Raw genomic sequence first — 25186 nt, 5'->3', positions numbered from 1 at the left:
AGACCCCTGGGCTCAATGCCCCCAAGGGAAGGGCTTTAGACTCTTGCCTAGTAATCAGTTCATTCATTCAACCTAGTTGCTAGCAATGTCCTCAGCACCACCACTTTCTCTGTGTCCTGGGCACTAGGTCAACACAAAAGGGTGGGGACCTTGGGCCCCTTCAGTCTTCCTGGGGGACCTAGGGAAGGTTAGCCATAGGGATGGGCCTTGGAGGTGGGGCTGGGGTGCACCAGTCACCTGGGTCCCTTAAGGTTTATTTAGCATTTCATTTGTGTCAAGGTCTGGGAGCACAGAGATGCCTGCTGCCGGGTCCCATCCTTGAAGAGCTCCAGAGCCCGGTGGGGGTGGGGGCCAGCGTTAGCTTGGCATCAGCTGGAGTGGGAGGCCAGGCTGTCAGAGAATGGGCTTGAGCTGAATGCAGAAGGGTGAGAATATGGAGCCAGGTGAAGGAGGGAAAAGACGCGCGCTCCTCCTCTGCTCTGGGCTTCAGCCTCCTCATTGGCTCCTCAGGGCTGGATTAGGTGACTTTCAGGCCCCTCGGGCTTCAACAGGCTGAAATTCTATGATCTTTGGCCTCCAGCCTTTGAGTGAGCTGTGCGCTGGTTTCTGCTGCCCCCTACTGGAGATTCTTGGTAGTACTGAAGTCCCGGAAAACAACCTTGAAGCTTTTGTCTTTCTTCCCTTTCTTCCCCAAACCATCCGCACCCAAGGGTCCCATGCAATCCCCGGCCCCCACACACCTCCCACCCCTTTAAGTAACAACTAAACAAGAGTTCTAGTCTCTCAAATGGAAATTGCCCAGAAAAAAATATTTTCAGTGAATATTATAGGCGAAGGATCTGAAACTAGAATACGTAAAAAATTCAAAACTGTCATGACCCAGGAATCTCGTTCCTGAGCATCCTCAGGAACGAAAACGTGTCCACACGAGACTTGCATACCAATGTTAATTGTGGTCCCGAGCTGGAAAAGAGCCAGAGCTGTCAACCGGGGTAAAGATAAAGATATATCCACGTAATAGATTACTGCCCATGATAAAGAACAATGAGCTGGCTATGCATGTTCCTAATCCCAGCAATTTGGGAGGCTAAGGCAGGAGGATCACAAGTTTTGGGCCAGCCTCAGCAATTTAGTTAGACCCTATCTCAAAATAAAAATAAAAGGGGAATGTAGTTCAGTGGTTGAGCACCCCTGGGTTCCTTCTCAATACTCCTGAAGGGGGGGATAATGAGCTCTTGAACACTTTATGGTAAGTGAAAGGAGGCAGACAGAAGTGAGCACACACTGTATGATCCCACTTAAGTGGAAATTCCAGAACAAACGCATCTCAACTGACAGAAAGCAGATCAGGGATTTCACAGGACTTGGGCTCAGGGTGGGGGGACGAGTGAAGTCTGGGTGGAGGCGGGAATTGTTCTCAGTGCTTTTATTGGGATGGTGCTTACACACATGAACATATTTTTGCCCAGCTCACTGACTATTGTGCTGAGTGAGACGAGCCACAAGGACCAATACTATACAATCCACATATTTGTGCCGCCAGAGTAGTCAGGTTCAGAGACAGAGGGGAGAGCTGTGGCAGAGGGGCAGGGGAGGGAGAGCCAGGAGGCAGTGTTCAATGCGGGGAGTTTCAGGGTCAGATGATGAAAAAATTCTGGAAATAGATAGGACTGGTTCTTGCACACGGTGTGATAGACTCAATGCCACTTAAAAATAGTTAAAATGGGACCAGGGCTGGGGCTCAGTGGCAGAGCACTTGCCTAGCATGCATGAGGCGCTGGGTTCGATTCCCAGCACCATATAAAAATGAATAAATTAAAGATATTGTGTCCAACTACACTGAAGTCCCGAAAAGCAACTAAAAAAATAAAAATAATTAAAAAAAACAGTTAAAATGACAAACTTCATATTATGTACATTTACCACAATGAAAAAAACCTTAAAATAAAAAACCCTCATCAGACTGTATACTTAAGTGTGTGTGTGTGTGTGTGTGTGTGTGTTACTGGGCATTGATCCTTGAACCCAGGGGCACTCTGTTCCTGGACTACATCCCCAGTCTTTTTTTTTTTCCTCTAAGCCGGTGTCACTGAGTTGCCACACTGTCTTTGAATTTGTGGTTGTCGTATGGCGCGTCTCTCTCTGGCAGCCTGGTGTGCCGCGCTTGGAGGCGGCGACACTATGTGCGGAGAGAACACGGACCTCGGTTCAAATCCTGCCTCTGCCAGTTACTAGTGTCCTAAGCTCCACCGGACCTCGGTGTCCTCCTAAATCAACGGGCCTCGGGCCGGGACTAATCTCAAGTTCAACGTGCGAACACCCCTGGGGGCAAATGGTGGGCTGTCCGTGGTTGTCACGGTCACGGACGCTGCGGGCTGCGGGGGGCGCACCAGGCCGCTGGCCGCGAGGTGGCGCCCGGCGGGCTCCTCCAGCCAGCAGCCGCTGCGGGGCGGTGGACAGGGCGCCGGGAGGGGGACGAGGGGGACGGGGGTGCAGGCAAGGCGGAGGCTGCGCGGGAGACGGCGTCCCAGGGTCGCACCCTCGCGCCCAGCGATCTAGAGCAGGCAGCGGGAGGGGAGGGTCCTCCACTGGACACTTCGGCGGCGATCGGTCCCGCGGTGGGTCTTTCAAAGCTCACGGTGGTTGGGCAGCCCTGGAAGGTCCCGGGCCCTGGCCACCGTTGATGCTTCCCTAAGCCCACTTTGCAGATAGGAAGACCGAGGCACGCGGCGTTACGTGACCTCAGCGGCACGGCAGTGGACAGCCGAGAGGGGGCGGTCGGCCCTCTGCTCCCGCCTCGGCTGCCCCCGTGATCCCACCCCCAACAGTCCTCCCTCCCGGGCGCTGGACCTCCCCGCCCCCGCTCCCGGTTTCCTTGTCAAAACTTCCTGCCTCGCGCGGCCCAGTCCCCACCCCCTTCCTGCCCGCGCCCCCAGCGCCCCTCCCCGCCCGCCCTGCGACGGCCAGCGGCTCCCAGCCGCTCCCGCAGGAGGCTGGGGCTCGGCCGCGACCCTCGCCAGCCCTCGGACGCTCGGTCCTCCTCCCCACCAAGACGGCGGACAGACGGGGTCCCTGAGGCAGGTGAGTGACGGGCGGGGGAGGCCTGATGGCCGAGGGCCACCTGCCCCCCGGGAAAGGGCATGTGGACTCCGAGGCCCCCTCCCAGGCTGGAGATCCCTGGGCGGACAGAGGGGAAAGAAGGTGGAGGCAGTGGAGAGGGTCTCAGGAGCTGATGGGGGCTTCCACTCTAATGAGACGCAAGTGGAAAGAAATGCTGTCGAGACCGCTCCTAAGGGGACTTGGGGGACCAGGGACAGTCCCCAGTCTCTGTCTGGGGGTAGCAGGTCCTCTCCTTTGCTCAAGAGAAATGCAGCCCTGAGAGCCCCACACAGCAGTGGAGGCCACCTGGGTCGGAATCTGGAATCTGTGCCTCTGTTGCCCATTTCTAAAGGGGACAGTGACAGTAGTGCCGACCCCACAGGGTTGTGAGGGTGAGATGAAGCGTCTCCCACTCAGGACAGAGATTGCTGGCTGCTGTGGCGGTGTACACCTGTAGTCTGGGTAGGCTGAGGCGGGAGGATGGCAAGTTTGAGGCCATCCTGAGCAACTTAGTGAAACCTTGTCCCCAAACTAAAAATAAAAAGGTCTGGGGAGTAGCTCAGTGGTGGGGACTCCCCTGGTTTCAATTCCCAGTGTAGCGGTAAATAAATACCAGCTCCTCCTCCTCCTCTCCCGCTTCTTCTTCATCCCCTCTCCTCCTCTTCCTCTTTTTGGCACTGGGGATTGAACCCAGGGAGGCTCGACCTCTGAGCCACTCCTCAGTCTTTTTTATTTTTTTATTTTGATTCTGGGTCTCACTAAGTTGCTCAGGCTGGCCTCAAACTTGTGATCCTCCTGCTTCAGCCTCCCGAGGAGCTGGGGCCCCTCTGATGGGCTCACCATTTATTATCAGTGCTGCGTTTCTCCCAGCAGGGAGAAATGCCCAAGGGGTGCAGGGCAGGGACGAGGTTTGAAGATCCCAGACTGTCACCTCTTTGCCATCTCTGAGGACTAGGAAGTCCCTCGGTGGAGGAATCTGGAACCTCGGGAGCTCCTGGGAGGATGATCGGGGCAGAGCTGGAGCCAGGGGTAGGGGTGGTGAGCGGTGGCGTGGTCCCCAGGGTCCAGGCCCCAGCAAAGCCGTCCCTCACCTCCTGCCCCCATTTCTAGCTCCCAGTTGTGCACTCTGGGCTCCTCTGCTCTGGCCTTTAGGAATGGCCTCTCCCGGGCTGGACCGTGACCCCAGTCCCCTGGGATGGGAACAGCTTGTGCTGGGCTGAAGTTCCCAGGCTCAGCCAGGCCTCCACTCCTCCAGGGAGGGCTGGACAGGGGTCAGCTCTTAACCCTGGACCACGCTGGGCTCTGGGGGGTCGGGAGGCTGTCCTTGGAACCCCGCCCCTGCCGACCCTCTGGGTTAGCGCCCTTGGGTGCACGCATGTGGGCCAGGGCGCTGCCTGCCCTCTGGCCTCTCCAGTCCCTCCCAGCCTCTGCTCTCGGGCTTCGGAGGCTTCCCAGTGGCCATATCTCCCTGCAGCTGGGTCAGACAGACGCGCCTTCCTTTTTCCCTGTGCTGGGAGCGGAGGGGAGGGTTGGCATCTGTTTCCCCACTCCACCCCGTTCCCTATCAGGCTTCCCCAGAAGAGGAAGCTTGCTCCCCAGGCAGCCCCAGGCACCCGCGGGAAACCTGGAGAGGGAGAGAGCGCTGCCTCCCGCCATTGCACATACTGCCAGGCAGGGGGCTGAGGCCAGGCAGGGCCTCCAAGACCTCCCAGCCTCTCCTCTGAGGAGGGTGGTGGCTCCTGGCACCTAACCCAGGGGGAGAGGCCAGCATGAAAGGGAAGAAGGCAGAGGAGAGAGAGAGAGAGAGAGAGAGAGAGAGAAGACAGAGACATAAATAGCCAAACAGAGGCACATGCTCACCCAGAGAACTCAGGGCAACAAGACCTGCAGGGCCTAGAAGACACAGCAGAGATGCAGCCCTAGAACAGAAGGGTCAGCAGACTACAGAGACCACAGGGGCAGACGGGCTGAACACAGGCTTTGAAGCGGGATAAACCTAGTTCAAATCCCGCCCTACTCCAGGTTGGCTGTGTGGCTTTGGTCAAATTAGTTAACCTTTCTGGGCTTCCCCGCCTTCCTCTCCTGGATGATGGATTGGTTGCTTCCTTTGTTTTTCTTTTCTTCCGGGGATTGAACCCAGGGACACTCTACCACTGAGCTACCTACCTCCCCAGCTCTTTTTAGTTTTAAGACAGGGTCTCACTTATTGCTGAGGCTGGCCTTGAACTTGTGATTCTTCTGAGAGTTGCTGGGTGACAGCTGAGTGCCACCTTTGGGTTATTTAGCTCTAAAGCAGGTGGCATACTTGCACCTGCTGTATACCATTGTCAAGAAAAGTAAAAGGAAGCATCTAGCCCGAGGGGCACATTTAACCAGCGTGGCAATTACCTACCTGCACGTGGCAGGATGGAGGTCCTAAGAGAAACACCTGTGTGGGGGCCCAGGCCCCTGCTGCCGTCACCCACCCCGCCCTACGTAGAGGCATCTGGTTCTAGAGGTGTGAACAGTGAGGGGACATTGTCCCGGGGCCTGGAGACTGAGGGTGAGGGTTTGAGCCACGTGCCACACCCCCTGCCCTCCAGGTGACTCAGTGCCTTTGGCCTTGCATACTCATCCAGGAGGAACTTGGAGGCCAGCCCTGAGGAACTCCTGCCCGAGGTCACGAGGGCAGGTCTGGAGCGTTCTTTTGTCTAATAATGGTGGAATTCTTTCTGAATTCCACCTTTCATCTTCTCGCCAACTATATACCTCACTGTCTTTTTGGTACCAAGGATTGAACCCTGGGGCGATCTATCACTGAGCCACATTCCCAGACAGTTTTAGTTTTGCTAAATTTTGAGACAGAGTCTCACTCAGTTGCTTAGGGCCTCACTAAGTTGCCTGTTGGCCTCAAATTTGTGACCCCTCCTGCCTCAACCTTCCCAATTGCTGAGGTTACAGGGTGTGACCACCCAGCCTCTTCACACAAATGTTTAGTTGCTATTTGCCTGGATCCGGGCACCCAGCAGGTCGGTGCTGGTGGGTGCCAGGGATGCGGTGGTGAAGAAGACTGAGAAGCGCCCTGTCCCCAGGGAGCCGTAGCCCAGTGGACAGACAGACCTCAATAAAAACATTGTAGTAAACTGGGTGCAGGGCACCTACTTATAATCCCAGTGATTCAGGAGGCTGAGGCAGGAGGATCACAAATTTGAGGCCGGCCTGGGCAATTAGGCAATAAAAATTAAAAAGGGCTGATAAGAAATTAAAAAGTAGCATAATGGTGGTGGGCACCTGAATTCCATGCCCAGCCCTGCAGACGCCAACAAAACAAAACCCGTCATGGCTGGGGTGGGGTGTGGCTCAGTGGCGGGGCACTTGCCTGGTATATATGAGATCCTGGACTTGAACCCAGCACCACAAGCAAAATCCACCATGGCTCGTAGGATGGGAACTGGGAGGAGACATAGCCCACCAACAGAGCTCGGAGAGGAGAGAGATCTGCAAGGCAGTGTGTGTGTGTGTGTGTGTGTGTGTGCGTGCGCGCGCGCGCGTGCACATGCGAGTTCCTGAGGATCGATCGAACCCAGGGCCTCGTGCATGCTAGGCAAGTGCTCTGCCATGAGCCACGTCTCCAGCCCTGAGGGACTGCAGCCTGGTGCAAAAGCAGCTGCCACAGGTGGGATTTATCCTTCAGTCACTCAGTCCCCAGCCCTGGGTGCACCAGGCGGTGAACTCCTGGGGGGCTGGGTTATTTCCACCTGCCCCTAGTGCAGACTTTGGTGAGGTTTGGAGAAGTATTGGGTTTGGAGCCAGCCCCAGGGCAGAGCTAGGGGACAAGGCTCCAGGGATCCTCTGGAGTGCAGGGTCCATGTTGATCGGGAGCCTACAAGAAGGCCTTGAGCGTGGGGAGGAACTGAGGAGGTTTGAGCCAGTGAAGGTGGGGGTCTCCTTGAAGAGGCTGGGGAGGACCTGGGCATTCGGGGCAGTGGGGACATTGCATAAAGGTCCCTGTGTGGTGAGAGGCGTGTGGGAGCCGCATGCTGTCCAGTGTGTTGGGAGCAGAGAGCTAGACCATAAAGCTGGACACTGGGCTGCCTTTCCTGTGATGGGAGCCACGGAAGGTGGTAGAGGGAGGCAGTGGCCAAAATAGCGTCGTCCTTTCTTAGGATGATCTAGGAGTGGCGGTGAGCAGGGTGGGCCAGAGGTCCTCGCCTTCGGGCAAGTCATCTGACCTGTGAGAGGGGGACGATAATCACCAGCACCTTCCTGGGTGGTGGCGAGGGTTGGGACTGGCACTGGCGCCAACCTCCAGTAGATGGTTGGTGAATCAGAATCCCTGCAATTTCCTGATGAGTAAACAGGTCAGACTGGGGACCCTCGAGCTTCTGTTTCCTGAGCCACCGAGAACACAAGGCCAGCTCTGGAGCCTTGCTGCCTCCCGCCGGCCTCTGCACGCGCGGGCTTCCTGTTCCTCCATCCGCCAGACCTGCCTGGCGTGCCGAGCGCCCAGCCCTGCTGGACACGGGAGGAGCGCTGTGCTTGTGTGTATGGCGGTGTGCATGTGGGGACTGGGTGGCGTGTGGCCCGGAGCAGCCTGGGCAAAGCAAAAGCAAGGTGCTAAGCAGCTCAGTGAGATCCTGTCTCTAAATAAGACACAAAATAGGGCTGGGGGTGTGGCTCAGTGGTTAGTGCCCTGAGTTCAATCCCCGGTAACCCCCACCCCGAAAAAAAGGCAAAGAGCCTGAGTCTCTGTTCCAGAGTGGTCACCAGAATCGTGACCCCAACTTGCCAGATCCTGGGAGATGTGAGGGGCCCCCTTTATGCAGACGAGTTTGAGGCTCAGCCGGCTTGAGTGGTGTAACCGGGGTCACGGAGCTTGTGAGGGACACAGACAGGACTTTTGGACTACTGGTGGGGCGGGGGGGGGGGAGGCAGAGAAGAGGGAGGGGGGAGTGGGAAGGGGGCTGGGGGAGCAGGATCCCGGAATCCTGCCTCTCAACTGTCTCTGGCTTCAAGCTGCCCCTGGCCGGCAGCCCATCATTCTGGGGGATCAGGTTCTCGGGGAGCCTGGCCCCCTCCTCCCACTTCCTTTCTCTGCATCAGCATTTTCAGCTCCGTTCTGTTCCCGGATCATCCTGGGGGTTCTTCAGAAAAAAAAAAATAGAAATAGTTTTTCCTGGAATTAATACCCAGAGGGCATAACAGCACCAAAATGGGTGGTGGAGCGGGGGCCACGCTGGGCGCCGGAGCAGGAGGGGCATGGAGGGTGTCATTGAGGGGACAGTCTATGTTAGGGAGCTGTACATACTATCTGTTGGTTCCAAGTACGTTATCTATATTATCTCATTTAATCTGCACAACAGCCCTGCAGAGGAAGTACTATTAGCCCGTTTTATAGACCAGGAACCAAGCTGGAGTTGACACCTATGTTGGAAACAGGAAGAGAGCAGCGGAGGGACACAGAGCTCCGAGGTCATCCTGTGCTCCATGTTTCCCAGAGCTGGAAGGGAGCCCATGGGGAAGTCCCTCCTGCTGTGTCCACTCCATCAGCCCCACTTGCTGCTTTCTATGGACAGTAGTGCTTTTGCTGCACGGCCTGTGATCCCAGGTGAGTGAGGAGGAGTCAAGTTCAAGGCCAGCTTCAGAAACCTGGCAAAACCCTGACCCCAAATGAAAAAGATTAAAAGTGCTGGGGGTGTGACTCCAGTGTTAGATGTCCCTGGATCCAGTACTGCAGGGGAAGAGAGGGGGAGGGGGGGAGGAGAGGGAGGGGGAAGGAGGGAGGGAGGGAGGGAGGAGGTGGACCCCCATGCACAGGAACTCCAGCCTGCTCCCAGAGGCCCCAGACTCATTTTCCTTCTCTCTGGGGCACAGTAAGGATGGAGGGGCTCCCCACGGGGGGGGGGGGAACTGGTAGATCGGGGAGGGGAGCTGGGTTGGGCCCGCGTGGGCTTGCAGGCTGCGGGCAGGGACTGGGACCTCAGCGCTGGCTGGGAGCCCGGCCGATTTGCATGTGGAGGTGGAGGAGACAGAAGTGGCTCTTGACAGCGCACACACTGCAGTTCCCACGCCTCTGATCCCCTTCTCCTGGCAGCCCCCACCCCTCCCCTTCTCCTGTCCAACCCCCTGCCAGCTCCCCACTCCCATACTGGGGCCATTAAAAAGGAGACACAGAGCTTTCCATGTCTCGCCTTAGGAAAGACCTGAACCATCTGCCAGAAGCCTGGGGTTGGATCCCAGCTCTGATGCTAGTGGCTGTGTGGCCTTGGGCAGGTTTCTTACCCCTGCTGGGCCTGCTTCCTCATCCCTAAAGTCAACAGCAGTACATACCACCAAGGCGGGCAAGCTTTATTTTAAAATCTATTTAGTACTTGGGATTGAACCCAGGGGCACTCTACCACTGAGTGCATCCCCCAGAGCCACTTTTTTTTTTTTTTTTTTTTTTTGGTACTGGGGATTGAACCCAGGGTGCTTAACCATGGAGCCACATCCCCAGATCTTTTTACTTTTTATTTAGAGGCAGGGTTGCTTAGGACTTGCCAAGTTACTGAGGCTGGCTTTGAACTCACAACCCCCCTGCCTCGGCCTCCCCAGCCACTGAGATTACAGATGTGTGCCACCATGTCTGGCTCCCAGATTTTTAAAGATTATTTATTTATTTATTATTTTGGGGGTACCAGGAATTGCGCTCAGAGGCACTAACCACTGAGCAACATCCCCAGCCTTATTTTGTATTTTATTTAGAGACAGGGTCTCACTGAGTTGCTTAGCACCTCGCTTTTGCTGAGGCTGGCTTTGAACTCTCAACCCTCTTGCCTCTGCCTCCCAGCTGCTGGGATTACAGACATGCTCTACCATGTCCGGCCCCTTTTTATTTTTTGAGACAGGGCGTCACTAAGTTGCCCAGGCTGGCCTTGAACTTGTGATCATCCTGCCTCAGCCTCCCCAGTGGCTGGATGACTGCTTTAAAAGTGATGATTCAGGCAAATCGCTCAGCACCCTGCCTGTCCCCACACAGGAAAGGATACATGGGGTGGCCTTTAGTTTTGTTATGAGACCAGGTGTTTGGACCATCAAACCAGAGAGAGGTCTAGTGGACGATGGGGTTGAGTAGGGGAGGGGGCTCTGTGGGGGAGGAAGGGGGGCCTGCAGTGGGGCAGTGTACTGAGGCCCCAGGACAGAGCAGGCAGGGAGCTGGCGTTGGGTGACGAACCCCCTGAGGGGATCCCGTGTGGTCACACCAGGCCCAATGCTGCCCAGGCTGGAAGGGGGCTGGGGGAGCCTGGGACAGGACCTCAGGTGCCCCAGTCCCTGGGAGCAAAGGCTCCAATGGAACCCGCTCTGGGCTCTGGCCTGGCCTGTGCTCCCTCCTCAGGGCTGGGAAGGTTTCGGCCAAGCCCTTCCTCTCCCTGCCAGGACCCCCATCTCCCCCTGCCCTCCCCCGTGGCCACCCCGTGGCCTCCTTTGACACCACCTTGGCTCCCAGCCCTGGGCTCTGAAGCTGATTTCTCCCCCGCACTCAGCCCCACCCCGAAGACCTTGGAGAGGCAGATCTGGCCACCAGTGGCCAGCCAACCTCCCAGTCAGCTCCCAGCCACCCTGCTCCATGCCGTGTCCTCTGTGGGTCCATGTCAGAGCCCCCAGGTGGACTGTTTCTTCAGGGACACTGGCTGGGGGCTAGGGCTGATGTCAACAGGGAAGGATTTTTCTGGGCTTGGCCGCTCGGCTACATGTACCTCACCTTAAGTCCTTCCTTCCTTGGGCTTTGTCCCCCCCCCCCCCATGGCTCTGGGGACAAATTCAGGGCAGGGGGTAAGTCCAGGGAGGACCTATATGGCTTAGGAGATGAGGGTTACTTGGGGACAGGGGTGACATCCTGGCTCCAGATAGATTGAGCTCCTGTCCAGGGCCAGGGCTGGGACGGTGAAGACCAAGAGAGTGGAGATGTGTGGAGGGTTAAGGGGCCTGTCCACGGGGACCTGCCTGCTGAGAACCCTTGGGGGACATGGGGAGAAGGTCAGCTGATACTGGCCAGACTGAGTCCTGGAGGGGGGCGCTGGAGAGAAGGGACAGTTTGGGGATGTGTGGGGTGATGTAGGTGCCCTGGGTAGACTGTGAGGGACATCTGACTATGGCCGGGGGATTGGGCACAGGTCCGATTCCCTCATCTGAGTGGGCCACAGTGCCACTAGAAGGCCTGCCCTGGCCCTGCCCCTGTGCTCCACCATCACGCCAGGGTGGTGGGAGATGCAGCGTCCCCACCCCCACCCCATCGTCCCTGTCTCCCACATTCCCCGCCAGGCTCTATTTCCTGTTTTCAGGCTCTACATCCCCAGTGCTGGGATCTCCCTGGACATCCTCTGCCCGGCCACTCCTCCCTGCGAGGTTCCTACCAGGCTTCTGCCTCATCTGAAATCCGCGGGCCCCACCGGGTGAGCTTCTTGGGGACCGAGGGAGGATGGGAAAAGCGCCGGGAAGGCTAAGAGGTGGACACTGGCCCTGAGGGAGGTGTGGCGGGGCAAGGTGACCTGTGTGAGAGGGCCACAGTGCCCCTGTGTGACTGGAGGGGGTGGGTGGAAATTGGCCCTGCAGGGTGGCAACCTGGGAGTGGGGGGCTCTGCTCTAGATGAGGATGAGGTCCGACTGCTGGCGGATCGGATCGGATCGGATCGGGAGGAGCAGGGTTAAGTCGGAGGCCTAACCAGACCCAGACCTGCAGGGAAGGGGCCTCCTGACTGGAGCGGAGCAGGCTGTGGGGTCCCTGGAAGTGTGTGGGTGGGGGGCAAGGGGAGGAGCCTGCAGCAGGCATTCCAGAGATACTCAGCGGGGCAGGGGGCCTGCAACCGTGACCTTTCTTCTTGGGAAAATTACAAGCAGATGTTGGAGCCTCAGGGAGTCAGGGCAAGTTTTAGGAACACGGCAAACGAATTCAGAAAGCAGTTCTCCCCAGTTGAGGAGCGCAGAGAGCAGATCCATCTGAAGTCCTGATCCTCTTCCAACGCACTGGGCCAGGCCAGGGTGGTGGAGATGGAAAGGAGCCTGTTTCCCAGTGATGGCCGGGCTGTCGGAGGAGGTGGGGCTCAGCTCTCCCCTGATCCGAGGCCAGCATGGGGATCTCCCGGGTTTAATGCCTAGAGTTGGGGGCAGGGGTATGTTGGCAGATGTTTCACAACTGGCTTTGGGGGCAGAGAATTGGCCTTGGTGAGGTGGTGCCCTGGGTAGACTGTGAGGGACATCTGGTTAGGGCTGGGGACCGGGCCACAGGTCTGATTCCCCCACCTAAGTGGGCCCAGTGGTATAAATACCCCTGCTCCCCATGCCTGATTTCAAGCTACTAAGGTGACATCACTGAACTTGATGACAAGTCGGGAAGAGATGCACATAATGGCCTCTCCGAGCCCCTTAGGCCCTGGCTCCAGCACACTGGGGGTCTTAAGGTCACCTGGACCCAGCCCTACTTCCACCCCATATAGCAGGAACCCCCTGACTACATTTCATCCGAGTGGTTTGGCTTCCACCTGCATATATCCAAGGATGGGGAGCTTACCATCTGGGTAGCCAGTTCCATTACTGAATTGCTCCGGCTGTTGGAAATCTCTCTCTGAGCCCATCTGCATCCTAGAACTTCCCCCTGTGGTTCCAATCTCATATCTTGGTCCCGATAACAAAGTGGTCCGGTGTGCACTGGGCTAGGGGCTGGGGGATCAGACAGAGGGCCCTGGGTCCTCGCCTCGCCTCTGGAGGTCATGATCAGGGAACAGGCATGAGAATGGCCGTGTCTGGGTGAATGGTCCTGGGGGCTGTAGCAGAGATGGGTGGGGCAGTAGGCCAGTGAGGGTCAGGGAGCCGATCAGAAAAGAATGGGTGGCATTTGTGCCAGGCCGTGGAAGTTGAGTGCTTCAGGGAGAACCAGGGCTGGGGGAAGCAAATGATGAGCTAAGACCTGGAGGCCTGGGTGCGGTCCCCACCCAGGAGTAGGATCCAGGGGAACTGGAGCCCTGCAGGCACAGGGCCAGAGCCCAGAGGCGTGCGGCTGGCTCTCCTGCATGCCCACTGCCCGGATCTCGGCAGACGCTGTCCCCCAGGCTGCTACTGTGCCCTAACCTGCTGACACTGGCTCTGATGCAGGCTCTGCAATGTTGCCACCTCTGCGGACCCTCCTTCTCCTGGCCCTAGGCCTGGGACTGGCCAGGACGCTCAGCTCCAGTGATCCCAATGCCTGCAGCTTCTGGGAAAGGTGAGGGCTCTGTGCCTTTTAATACCAAGCCCAAGCCCCCTGGTGGTCCCTAAGGGTCCCTGGCTCCTGCCTTCTCTTTCCGTTTCTGCTCTCTCTGCTCCCCTCTGTGGCCTGTCTCGGACCCCTTCCCCATCTCTGATCTCATCTCAGTCTCATTTGTCCCCTCTCAGACTCTGTCCTTTCCTTATTCCCTCCCTGGGTCCGCGTGGGAGGTCCGCAGCAGGACGGGGCGCCTTTCATTGTGGACCAAGCAGAGGGGCTGACCCCGGGGAATGAAGAGGGACAAGGCTGGGAAACAAGAGCCAGGGCAGAATTTAGCCAGAAATGCTTCCACCCAACACCACCAGCTGGGCAGGCAGCTCAGGCCCAGCTCGGTCCTCCCTTATAAGGAGGGGGAGGAGAGAGAAAGGGTCCATGGGTCTCATCCAATAGGGTGTCAGGGGAGCTCCCATGGGCGGGGCCCCAGGAATATTCCAAGTCTGGGAGGAGCCCTCTGCATGTGAGAGGTGGGGCAGGGTGAGGGTTCCATTCTGGGTTTGGGGAGCAAGCCTAAATGTTGGGGTGTTGATTCCTACTATGGCCAAGCCCTGACCCCCGATTCCCTCCTTGCCTTGCCCTCTGACCTGTCCTTCCTGCCAGCTTCACTACGACCACCAAGGAGTCCCACTCCCGCCCGTTCAGCCTCCACCCCTCGGAGCCCTGCGACAGGCCCTGGGAGGGCCCCCAAACCTGCTCCCAGCCCACGTGAGTGCCCCTCTCGTCCACAGGCAGGTGGCCTGCCCGGGTCTCTGCCCTGGTCTGGCTCCTGCCCCCCCCCCCCCGCCCTATTCTCTTCTTAGAACCTTTAGGGTTCAGAGGACACTTCTGGCCTCAAGACACCCACTCATTCCCAGCAAGGTGCGCTGTGGTCTGTGCCGAGTGTGTGTCCGGTCATAGATGTGCACGTGTGTCTGGGCCATAGATGTGCACGTGTGTCCGTGCGTGTGTGGTGTGTTGCCTTGTGGGGGGGAAGGGCAAGGAGGAAACATTCGAGGCTCCCCACCTCCAAGTGCTGCCCCGTGGTGAGGGTGGGCAGCCTGGCCTCGGCGGGCGCTCTGAGGGTCACCTCCTGGGTTTCCCCAGGGTCGTCTACCGGACTGTGTATCGGCAGGTGGTAAAGACGGGCCACCGCCCGCGCTTGCAGTGCTGCCAGGGCTTCTACGAGAGCAGTGGGACCTGTGTCCGTGAGTCCGTGTTGGCCAGGGCAGTCCAGAATGGGCGGGGGCTGAGCTGACCCTTCTTAATTCTTCAGTGTTCCCACCGGGTGAGGCTACTCCTGTGCCCCTTCAAGTATCCCCCTGTGCCAGCAGAGACTGTCTGGAGATGGAGGCTGGGTTTGCCTTGCCCTGGAGGCCATTCATCTTCTGGCTACACTGGCAAGACACAAAGCTGGACTTCCAGTTTCAACCTAGCCAAGGAGCTTAGGGTCCCCAGAGTCTTGAGCGGCACCTCCTTCCGTTGCTGCTTCGAACCTTTATCTCCAGTGGACTTGTCTGTCTGTCCATGCCCCTGAGCAGGCTCTCTCTGCATCTCTGTCGCAGAGGTCTCCTTCTGTCTCAGTGTCTCTCATTGTGTCTCAGGGCCTGGTCTCTGGGTCCTTCTCTGTCTCTTTCTGTTGCTATCTAGCTCTGACTTGTCACCATTCAGTCTCTCCTGCCTGCCATCTGCCCCAGCACCCTGTACCCCCAAACTGGAACCTGCCCTCCTCTTTCCCCACTTCCCTCAGCCCCAACCCACCACCAGCCCCTGCAGACACCCCTTCCCAGCCTGGCGCAGCCCCGGCCTTGGCCCCTACCCTCTCTCCGACATCATCCATGTCCAGACCCCACCTCAAGACCCCCACCCATTTTCCCACCAAATTTTAGAAATTTTCACAAAAAAGGGACTGGGGAGCCGGAGCCCTGGCATCTTGTCATGTTCTGCCACTGAGTTGCTGCCCTCAGTCCTTCTTTATCCTAGGACAGAACTGGTGGACTATGCATGCCCATAATCCCAGTAATTTGGGAGGCTGAGGCAGGAGGATCTCAAATTCAAGGCCAGCTTCATTGACCTAGTGAGACTCTGACTCAAAATTTAAAAATAATAAACAGAAAGGTCTGGGACTGCAGCTCAGTGGTAGAGCACCCCTGGGTTTAACTCCCAGTACCCCCTCCCACACACAACACAAAAACAAAACAAACACACAAACAAAAAAACACAAATTGGTGCTTAGAGAAGTGCAGGCCCCTGGTAAGGGAGGAAGATGCGTTGGGAGGAAGGTTCAGAGATGACAGTTGGGAAGGGCAGGGGGAGAGGCATCTTCTCATCACCCTCATCTCTGCCTCAGCGCTTTGTGCCCAGGAGTGTGTCCATGGCCGCTGTGTGGCGCCCAACCAGTGCCAGTGTGCACCAGGCTGGAGGGGTGACGATTGCTCTAGCGGTGAGTGGCTGGTAACCTCAGGGATGGCCTCCCTGCCAGGACACAGGTGCTTTGGACCCCAGGGCAATTCCCCAGAGTCCTTTCTGCCTTTTCTGGAGCTGTGGTAGAGGGGATGGGTATGGGGCCCAGGGACACACAGGGCTAGGCTGGGGAGGGGCGTGGCCCCTGGTGATTCCCTTCCATCCTCCTTATCCCACAGAGTGTGGTCCCGGGGTGTGGGGGCCACGGTGTGACAAGCCCTGCGGCTGTGGCAACAGCAGCTCCTGTGACCCCAAGAGCGGGGTATGTTCTTGCCCTCCTGGCCTGCAGCCTCCCAACTGCCTTCGGCCTTGTCCCCCTGGCTACTATGGCCCTGCCTGCCGGTTCAGCTGCCAGTGTCACGGGGCACCCTGCGATCCCCAGACCGGAGCCTGCTTCTGCCCTCCAGGGAGAACGGGGCCCAGGTGGGTAATGTGGGGAACAACACACTGAGGGGGTCCCTGGCTCAGGACTGCACACACGTATGAGGAGAGACAGGGGACTCAGAGTCCCAAAGCTGGGAAGGAAGTTGGGAGGCCAGGATCCTAACCCCGGGTCTGCCACTCACTAGCTGAGCAACCTTTATCAGATTATTGACTCTTGGGGAGCTTGTCTTCCGACTGCACAGTGGGAGCAGAACTGTCCCTCTGGAAGGGCGGCTGTGACCACAGCATGAGATAGCATGTGCGGGAAAGATGGACCTTTCAAGAAGCTGAGGGGGCTGGGGAGTCACAGCAGGGAGGAGGTGGGGTGGAAGGGAGGAGAGGACATTGACTGCTCCAGGACAGGAACTGCAGTAGGTCCTGGGGTCCCGCAGAAGGGCCAGCCTGAGAAGGAGAAGCGCATGAGCTTGGGGTGCGTGAGAAGCAAATATGCACCCCAGCCTTTGGCTCTGGCTGCCTGCTGGTGCAGGGGTACCCCTGCTGTTTCTAGACCCGGAAACTTTTGCTTTCTGCCTCCTACAGTCCCTGGAGGGAAGGGGGTGGGTGGGACTCCCCAGCAGGAACAGCAGGTGTGAATCACTGAGGCCCAGGACAGACTTCCCCCCCAGTCAGGGCCTGAGTACAGGTGACCAGCCTTGGAGGAAAGTGTGTGTGGGGGAGTGGATGCTGCTTTCTCTACCTGATCTCACCTGCTCTGATCTCACCTGCTCTGTCCTGCAGCTGTGATGTGTCCTGTCCCCAGGGCACGGCTGGCTTCTTCTGTCCCAGCACCTCTCCTTGCCAAAATGGGGGTATCTTCCAGGACTCCCAGGGCTCCTGCAGCTGCCCACCTGGCTGGATGGTATGAAGGGTGGGGTATGTGGTTATGGGGTGGGAATTTGAGGACAATTCAGGCTCCAGAGAGGGTGGGCTCTGGGGACCCTGGAAAGGTGTATGGCAATGAGGGTATCAAGGGGGTCCTGTGGCCATGAGGAGCCATTGGGTACCTGGGGCTCTGCCAACCTCTTACCCCCATAGGGCATCATCTGCTCCCTGCCCTGCCCAGAGGGCTTTCATGGACCCAACTGCTCCCAGGAATGTCTCTGCCACAATGGTGGCCTCTGTGACCGATTCACTGGACAGTGCCGCTGCGCTCCAGGCTACACGGGGGATCGGTGAGTGGCGGGGACATGCGTGGAAGCGGCGGGGGAGAACAAGGAGGTGGGCGCAGCCAGATTCACTCAGTGTCGTGCCCAGGTGCCACGAGGAGTGCCCAGTGGGCCGCTTTGGCCAGGACTGTGCTGAAACGTGCGACTGCGCCTCAGGCGCCCGCTGCTTCCCGGCCAACGGCGCGTGCCTGTGCGAGCACGGCTTCACCGGGGACCGCTGTGCGGAGCGCCTCTGCCCCGACGGCCGGTACGGCCTCGGATGTCAGTCGTCCTGCACCTGCGACCCGGAGCACAGTCTCAGGTGGGCCGCGCACGCGATCAGAGGGCCAGGGAGCCAGAGGGAGAGGTCTTCCAGGATGGAGGGGCCCGAATGACGAACAGCGCCGGGGTGTGGCCAAGTGGGGCACAGATGGCACAGAAGGGAAAAGGGGAGACTCTGGGTGTTGGGGGGCGCCCTGGGCACCCTTCCCTGCCCCAGCCCCGCTCTGGAGACACAGCTTCCCTACTCGATGACCGCGCCACGTCCCGCCTCCGCTCACAGCTGCCACCCGATGCACGGGGAGTGCTCCTGCCGCCCGGGCTGGGCCGGCCTCCACTGCAACGAGAGCTGCCCGCAGGACACGCACGGGCCGGGTTGCCAGGAGCACTGCCTCTGCCTGCACGGCGGCGTCTGCCTGGCCGACAGCGGCCTCTGCCGGTGCGCTCCCGGCTACACGGTGAGGCCTGCGGCCAGAGAGGGGGTGGGGCCGTGGAGCCCGGCCTTCACCCTCACCGGCCCGCCCACCCGTTCTCAGGGGCCTCACTGCGCCAGCCTCTGTCCTCCCGACACTTATGGGTTCAACTGCTCCTCGCGCTGCTCCTGCGAAAATGCCATCGCCTGCTCACCCCTCGACGGCTCCTGCATCTGCAAGGAAGGTAAAGGGATGCGGCCTCCCGAAGGGGAGGCTCGAGGGGCGGGGCCGGCCAAGCTCCAGAGAGGCTGCAGGATAAGGGCGGAGCTTCCTAGGCAGCAGCTGGACTGTGGGAAAGTGTCCGGGCTATTTCCTTCCGGGAATGTCCACTTCGCTTTCTTCAGTCACAGACATCGTACTTGTCTTTAAAGGCGCGGGTGAGAATGCCCCTCATGGGTAAATATCTACCCTCTGGTTTATACAGAAACACACAATGGCAACACCAGGAAGGGCCTCCCAGATCTACCAGGGGTGACATTGGCAACCTCTGGGCTGATGTTTGCTAGCTATTGAATCTCACAAGCATCAAGTCCCCAGTCCCCACCGTTCCCTATTGGCTTCCACGTGTTTGAGATAACTACTTTAGTTTCCTGATGGGGCCTCTGGAAACATGTGGGTTGTTGCCTAACTCTTGTTTTATGGAAGAGAGGCCCCAGACCTCAGGTGGGGTGGTGCATCACTGAAATCGTTTAGCCTTCTGTTCAGCATCTAATGTTTCTTATGTTTGTCTCGTGTGCGGTGCCCTGAGCGTCCTCCCTCCCAGCCTCCCGCTCAGCACAGCCGTCTCCCTGATGTGCTTGCTCTGGAGGGGACCTAGGTCCCCACACCCACTAATAGGCTTCTCTCCAGGTTGGCAGCGTGGGAACTGTTCTGTGCCCTGCCCGCCTGGATCCTGGGGCTTCAACTGCAATGCCAGCTGCCAGTGTGCCCATGATGGAGTCTGTAGCCCCCAAACTGGTGCCTGTACCTGCACCCCAGGGTGGCATGGGGCCCGCTGCCAGCTGCCCTGCCCGGTGAGTGCTCACAGCCTGCTGCCTTGGGGAGGGGCGGGCAATGGCCTCTCCAGCTGACCAGCCTACCCTTCTGTTTCCTCTTCTAGAAGGGGCAGTTTGGCAAAGGTTGTGCCAGTCACTGTGACTGTGACCATTCTGATGGCTGTGACCCGGTCCATGGACACTGCCAATGCCAGGCTGGCTGGATGGGTGAGTATTCTAGGTGACCAGGACTCAGGTCTTCTGCAGAGTGGGGGGATGCATCCCATAGGAAATGTGTCTAGAAGAGGGGACATGGAACAGGAGGGCACCCAGACCAGCCTCAACCTACCACTGTCTCTCACACAGGTAACCGCTGCCACCTGCCCTGCCCCGAGGGCTTCTGGGGAGCCAACTGTAGCAATACCTGCACCTGCAAGAATGGAGGCACCTGTGTCCCTGAAAGTGGCAGTTGTGTATGTGCACCTGGATTTCGAGGCCCCTCCTGCCAGAGACGTGAGTCTCCCCACCACCCTCTCCTGACCACAGCAGGGTACATAGCAATGCCAGATAACAGAAGTCCCCACCCTGTCCTTCTTGGTCTCTTCCTCTGACTCCATCATCAGGACAGTTGGTACAGCAGGAGGGAGGGAGGGAGACAGTGGGGTCAAGGGTTGATTGGTCGGTTGACACCTGTCCTCAACCACTATGCACCCCTTTTCTCAGCCTGCCCACCTGGCCGCTATGGCAAACGCTGCGTACCCTGCAAGTGTAATAACCACTCCTCCTGCCACCCCTCGGATGGGACCTGCTACTGCCTGGCTGGCTGGACGGGCCCTGACTGCTCCCAACGTATGTTGCAGCTTGTGTGTCTGAGCGTGTGTGTGTGCGTGCGTGCTGAGCAGGTGGGCTGAGGATGGGTGGTCTCTGTTTCCCTGCTCCTGGGCAGAGCGTATGTTTCTCTGGAGCCATGCCGATTCAGTTATTTATATGAACAATATGAGTGAATATTTACGGGGCATCACCTACATGGTGGGTATTGGTTTTAGGCTCTGAGGATGCATCAAAACAGATCAGGAGAAAAAATTTCCTGCCCTTTGGTGCAAGAAGCCTGGAAACAGCAGTATTCTATGGGAGCAGGGGAAATCCTAAGCTCAATTTTGGGCATGCTTTCCCCCCCCTCTTATTTATTTATTTTGGTACCAGGGGTTGAACCCAGGGGTGCTTTACCACTGAGCCACATCCCCAGCCCTTTTTAATCATTTATTTTGAGACAGGGCCTTGCTAAATTGCTGAGGCTAGCCTCAAACTTGGGATCCTCCTGCCTCAGCCTCCCAAGTTGCTGGGATTACAGATGTGTGCCACCACGTCCAGCACCATTTGCACATTTGCACATTTAAGTTTATCTTTATTTATTTATATGTGGTCTCTTTCCCACATAAGTATATGAAGATGATCATGGAAAAAACTAGTCTAAAAACACCAAGTAAAGCAAAAGGAGAAGTAAGAGGCTGCTGCCTTGAAAAAGGCTGGATTGAGCTTCCCAGCAGTCAGGGTAAAAAAGCCCAGTAACAACTATTTATTTACATCAGATACACAAAATTAATGCATCAAGCCAATTAAGGTGGCACACATCTGTAATCCCAGCAATTTGGGAGGCTGAGGCAGGAGGATCACAAGTTCAAGATCAGCCTCAGCAATTTAGTGAGACTCTGTCTCAAAATAAAAAAAAAATAATAAAAATGGCTGGGGTGGTGTAGCTCAGTTGTAGAGTGCCCTGGGTTCCATCCCCAGTACCAATCAAAAACTCCCCCCACCAAAAAAAATCCACGAAATATGATGGACATTACTTCCTTCTTATGTTGAAACGAAACAAAGCAGATAATCATATAATCCCTGTGGCTCCAGAGGCTGAAGCAGGAGGATCAAAATTTTGAGGCCAGCCTCAGCAATTTAGTGAGTCCCTAAGCAACTTAGTGAGAGATGAAAAATAGAAAGAGCAGGGATGTGCCTCAGTGGTTAAGCACCCTTGGGTTTAATCCCCAGTACCAAAAAGGAGGGGGAGGGGGAGGGGGAGGGGAGGAAGAAGAAGAAACCTAACGACAAAACCCACCATGCCCAGAGCTAAGCAATCCAGCAAACCCGGCCGGGGCTCCTTGTTTCCGAATGGCTATTAGATAGTCAAGTGAGATGTTGGCTGGGTGGATGGGCACGGGGTCTGGAGCTCACTGCAGGGATGGGACTGCAGTCAAACATCCGTGAGTCATCCCTGTGTGCCGCTCAGAGCCTGAGTGTCTTCCTGGGGACCAAGGCTGAGCTAAAGACTTCAGTAATGCTGGGGGCTCAGATGACATCCAGGAGTGGATGACCCCAGCCCATAGACAGGCCCCTTGTCTCCTGCAGTATGCCCCCTAGGCCACTGGGGAACCAACTGTGCCCAGGCTTGCCAGTGTCACCACGGTGGGACCTGCCACCCCCAGAATGGAAGCTGCATCTGTGCCCCAGGCTGGACCGGACTCCATTGCTTGGAAGGTACCAACAGAAGGGGTACCGTGCCCATGCCCTGGCCAGACAGGAGGCCAAGTTACTGACCTCTCGGCTCCCGTGATCCGGTTTGCTCTGGCTCCCTCCCCAGGCTGCCCCCCAGGGGTGTTTGGTGCCAACTGCTCCCAGCCATGCCAGTGTGGTCCAGGAGAGCGGTGCCACCCAGAGACTGGCGCCTGTGTGTGTCCCCCAGGGCACAGTGGTGCACCTTGCAGGATTGGTGAGTTCTGAGCCTCCCATACCCTCCCTGTCCCCAGGGAACTAGGACCCAGCGCCCTCACCCCTGCCCTCCTATTGGGCGCCCCTCCCATGCTTGCACCCAAGCTCACCAGCAGGGCCTAGATGCCCCTCCAGGTGCTCTTCCCTGTCACACAGGGAGCCAGGAGCCCTTCACCATGATGCCTACCTCCCCTGTGGCCTATAACTCACTGGGCGCAGTCATCGGCATTGCAGTGCTGGGCTCCCTGGTAGTGGCCCTGGTGGCACTGTTCATTGGCTACCGCCATTGGCAAAAGGGCAAGGAGCACCAGCACCTGGCGGTGGCCTACAGCACTGGACGGCTGGATGGCTCCGAGTATGTCATGCCAGGTGAGCTGGCCCAGGGCCCCAGAGGAGTGGTGGGCAGAGGGGGTGTGGGGCATGACTCCACGGGAGGAGGGAGGACGGGAGACGGGAGGCCGAGTTACTGACCTGCTGGGTAGATCAACTCCAGGGCCCCTGGCCCATCTCCCAGCGCCCCCTGCACCTGTGTCTGTCCTGCAGATGTCCCTCCAAGCTACAGTCACTACTACTCCAACCCCAGCTACCACACCCTGTCCCAGTGCTCTCCGAATCCCCCGCCCCCTAACAAGGTCAGTGCTGGGGGAGGGGACCAGCCATGGGGGCTGGCCGCAGGCCTGGTTCTCTGGAAAGCCCTGTCCTTGTGTGCCCCTCAGGTTCCAGGCAGTCAGCTCTTCGCCAGCCTCCAGGGACCCGAGCGGCCAGGTGGAGCCCACGGGCATGACAACCACGCCACCCTGCCTGCTGACTGGAAGCACCGGCCTCTGGACAGGGGTAGGCTCCTGGGGAGGCTCACCAGCTGGCTGCCCCGTCTGAGTGTGTGGGAGGGAGGCTCAGGCCCAGGCTCCCGAGGAGCCTGGAGCTGGGGAGGACACCGGAGGCTGGTTGCCAACTGCCTCCCTCTTCTCAGGTGGCAGTCGCCTGGATCGAAGTTACAGCTACAGCCACGGTAATGGCACAGGCCCCTTCTATAATAAAGGTATGGGCAAAGGGGCAGAGAGGGAGGGGCTGAGCTGGGCAGAGGCTCCAGTGACGCCATCCAGCCTGACTTCTGCCCTCCATACTTAGGGCCCATCTCTGAAGAACAGCTGGGGGCCAGCATGGCTTCTCTGAGCAGTGAGAACCCCTATGCCACCATCCGGGATCTGCCCGGCCTGCCAGGGGGCCCCCGGGAGAGCAGCTATGTGGAGATGAAAGGCCCTCCCTCAGGGTCTCCCCCCAGGCCTCTCCAATTCCGGGACAGCCAGAGGCGGTGGCACCCACAGCCACAGAGAGACAGTGGCACCTATGAACAGCCCAGCCCCCTGACCCACGGTGAGCACTCCCTCTCCCCTGGTGCAGAGGCAAGGAGGTGGGGGTGGTGGGAGAAGGGACAGAGGGAAACCATGGGGAGGCCGCCTGATGGAGCTATGCAAGAGTAAGATGCTTGGGTCAGACTTGGATGACGTTGGGGAAGTCACCTTGACACTTAGAGCCTGTTCCTCACCTGTAGCCTATCTACCTCGAAGGCAGAAGATGTGAAATGGTGGTTGTGTAGCACCTGGGAGGGGGATTTGGGACCCAGAACAGTGGAGGCCAAGTCAGGTGACAGAGCATGCTCAGATCCTGCAGGGTGGGCAGGCTGAGGTGGCCTGCCCCCTAGTGGCTGGGGCTGGCACAGCTGGGGATGGGAGGCAGGCCTCTGTCCAGGCACCATCCATTAGCTTCTGTATGGGCAGAAGAAGAAGCTGGAGGTGGGAGGATAGAAGTCGGAGGTCAAAAAGCCATCTCCCTCTCATCCTGGTCCCTTGTCTCCAGATCAAGACTCTGTGGGCTCCCTGCCCCCACTTCCTCCAGGTCTGCCCCCCGGCCACTACGACTCACCCAAGAACAGCCACATCCCCGGACACTATGACTTGCCTCCAGTACGACACCCCCCATCACCCCCACTCTGGCGCCAGGATCGCTGAGAAGCCAAGATGGTATGGCAGAGGCCAGCACACCTGACCCTTGCTGCCCAAGGCTGGGACAGCCCTGTGAACCCTGCCAGGAGCAGGGAGTGGACTGGCAGGCCATGGCGTCGAACACTTAATGAAGGAAGTGAATGGCGAGGCAGGAGCCTCCCTCCCAGGTCCCATCGGGGAGACGCTGTTTGGCAGGATGCCTGGTCCCTTCCCCCCGCTGCTGCTCCGCAAGGCCTTGGGGCCCTGTGGACATAAACTTGTGGGTTGAATGTCGTTGGGTGACTCTGATTTCAAAAACAGGTATTGAGTATCATTTCTGTGCACACGTGGGCTGGGCTGTGTGCATGCATGTGTGTGTGTGTGTGTGTGTGTGTGTGGCTTAACAGGGGTACAACTCCTACCCCTGGGTCCTGCCCTCAGGCCCTCACCAGGTGGCCAGCAGGCAGCCACCCCCCATTAGCTCCAACAGAAGCCTTGCTGCTGGCTCCCGGCATTCACTGGGTGGTTCCTCCATCCTGCTGCAGAAGTACAAGCAGGTGGGCCACTCCTTGCCCGCAAGTCGTCATGTCTTCCTGGGTGTCCCTCTGTTTTTTGAGTCAGAATCAGAGCTTTGGAAGGCCTCAAAGGTCCTGCTGCCTGGCCTGTCCCTTCAGCCTCACCCAGAAATGTGCCCACGGTGGTCACTCTCCTCCAGTTACACCTTTAGGTCTGCTGTCTGCCGTGCCTCATTCCACCCCAGGGGCTGGCACACCAGCATGCTTTTCTTCCCCCACCTCTTGGCTCCTACTCCTCCTTCACACTCCACCCAGCCCTGGTCTCTCTCCTTTATAGCATTGATGGCAACTGTCTTCATTCTCCAGGTACCAGCAGAAGGCTTCCAGGATGCCAAGCACCCTGTTATTTCTTAATGTGTTATTTCCTCATATGGTTATTGGATTAATTTCTGCCTTCCTCACAAGATTGTAAGCTCTCTGAAGGCAAGATTCCTGTTTATGTTCTATATTGGGTCCCCTTGGCACATAGTAGACACTCAATAAATGATTCCCTTTGACTGAGTGGCTGATTGAATAAAAATACCAGTGACACTTTGGAAAGTACCAACAATGGTAAATTGTTTGTTCTGCAAGTAAATGGGCTGTTTAGGTCCTAGTCTTCCCCAAAGGGTGAACTTCTACAGGGGATGGGCTGGGGCGGAACAGAGGAAGGGGACAGGAAAGTATATACTTCAAGGGGGCTCAGCAGGCGATGGTTTGAGTTCTAGATTCCAAGGATGTGGTCATCTCATCAACTCATTAGCTGACTGAATCCCCAGGGGTCCGGGAGGCTAAATAGATGT

The 25186-nt window shown here is 57.8% G+C and overlaps 1 protein-coding gene across 5 annotated transcripts; it reads left to right on the top strand.

Annotated features, from left to right (window-relative positions):
• Nucleotides 1-2941: 2941 nt before the first annotated feature.
• On the top strand, nucleotides 2942-24901 carry Pear1 (platelet endothelial aggregation receptor 1). 5 transcript variants are annotated; one of them, XM_046421800.2, is made up of 25 exons: nucleotides 2942-3081; nucleotides 8477-8686; nucleotides 11400-11510; nucleotides 13207-13315; nucleotides 13955-14059; nucleotides 14438-14538; nucleotides 15681-15773; nucleotides 15973-16216; nucleotides 16955-17075; nucleotides 17252-17388; nucleotides 17471-17683; nucleotides 17924-18098; nucleotides 18177-18297; nucleotides 18963-19126; nucleotides 19213-19315; nucleotides 19454-19600; nucleotides 19811-19936; nucleotides 21488-21616; nucleotides 21720-21848; nucleotides 21983-22216; nucleotides 22391-22479; nucleotides 22564-22681; nucleotides 22818-22886; nucleotides 22976-23221; nucleotides 23705-24901. In XM_046421800.2, the coding sequence occupies exons 4-25, from the start codon at nucleotides 13215-13217 to the stop codon at nucleotides 23854-23856; spliced, it is 3117 nt and encodes a 1038-aa protein (XP_046277756.1). In that variant the 5' UTR covers nucleotides 2942-3081; nucleotides 8477-8686; nucleotides 11400-11510; nucleotides 13207-13214; the 3' UTR covers nucleotides 23857-24901. The 5 variants fall into 5 exon arrangements, with proteins under 5 accessions (XP_046277756.1, XP_046277757.1, XP_046277760.1 ...); XM_046421801.1 differs by having other exon boundaries at nucleotides 2948-3081; nucleotides 8518-8686; XM_046421804.1 differs by having other exon boundaries at nucleotides 2948-3081; nucleotides 8442-8686; nucleotides 13997-14059.
• The last annotated feature ends 285 nt before the right edge of the window (nucleotides 24902-25186 follow it).

The sequence above is a fragment of the Marmota monax genome, unplaced genomic scaffold (genome assembly GCF_021218885.2).
Source record: "Marmota monax isolate L192 unplaced genomic scaffold, Marmota_monax_Labrador192_F-V1.1 WCK01_AAM20220418_F8-fsc00108, whole genome shotgun sequence".
Taxonomy (NCBI): domain Eukaryota; kingdom Metazoa; phylum Chordata; class Mammalia; order Rodentia; family Sciuridae; genus Marmota; species Marmota monax.
This window is presented reverse-complemented; position numbering and strand designations above follow the sequence as displayed.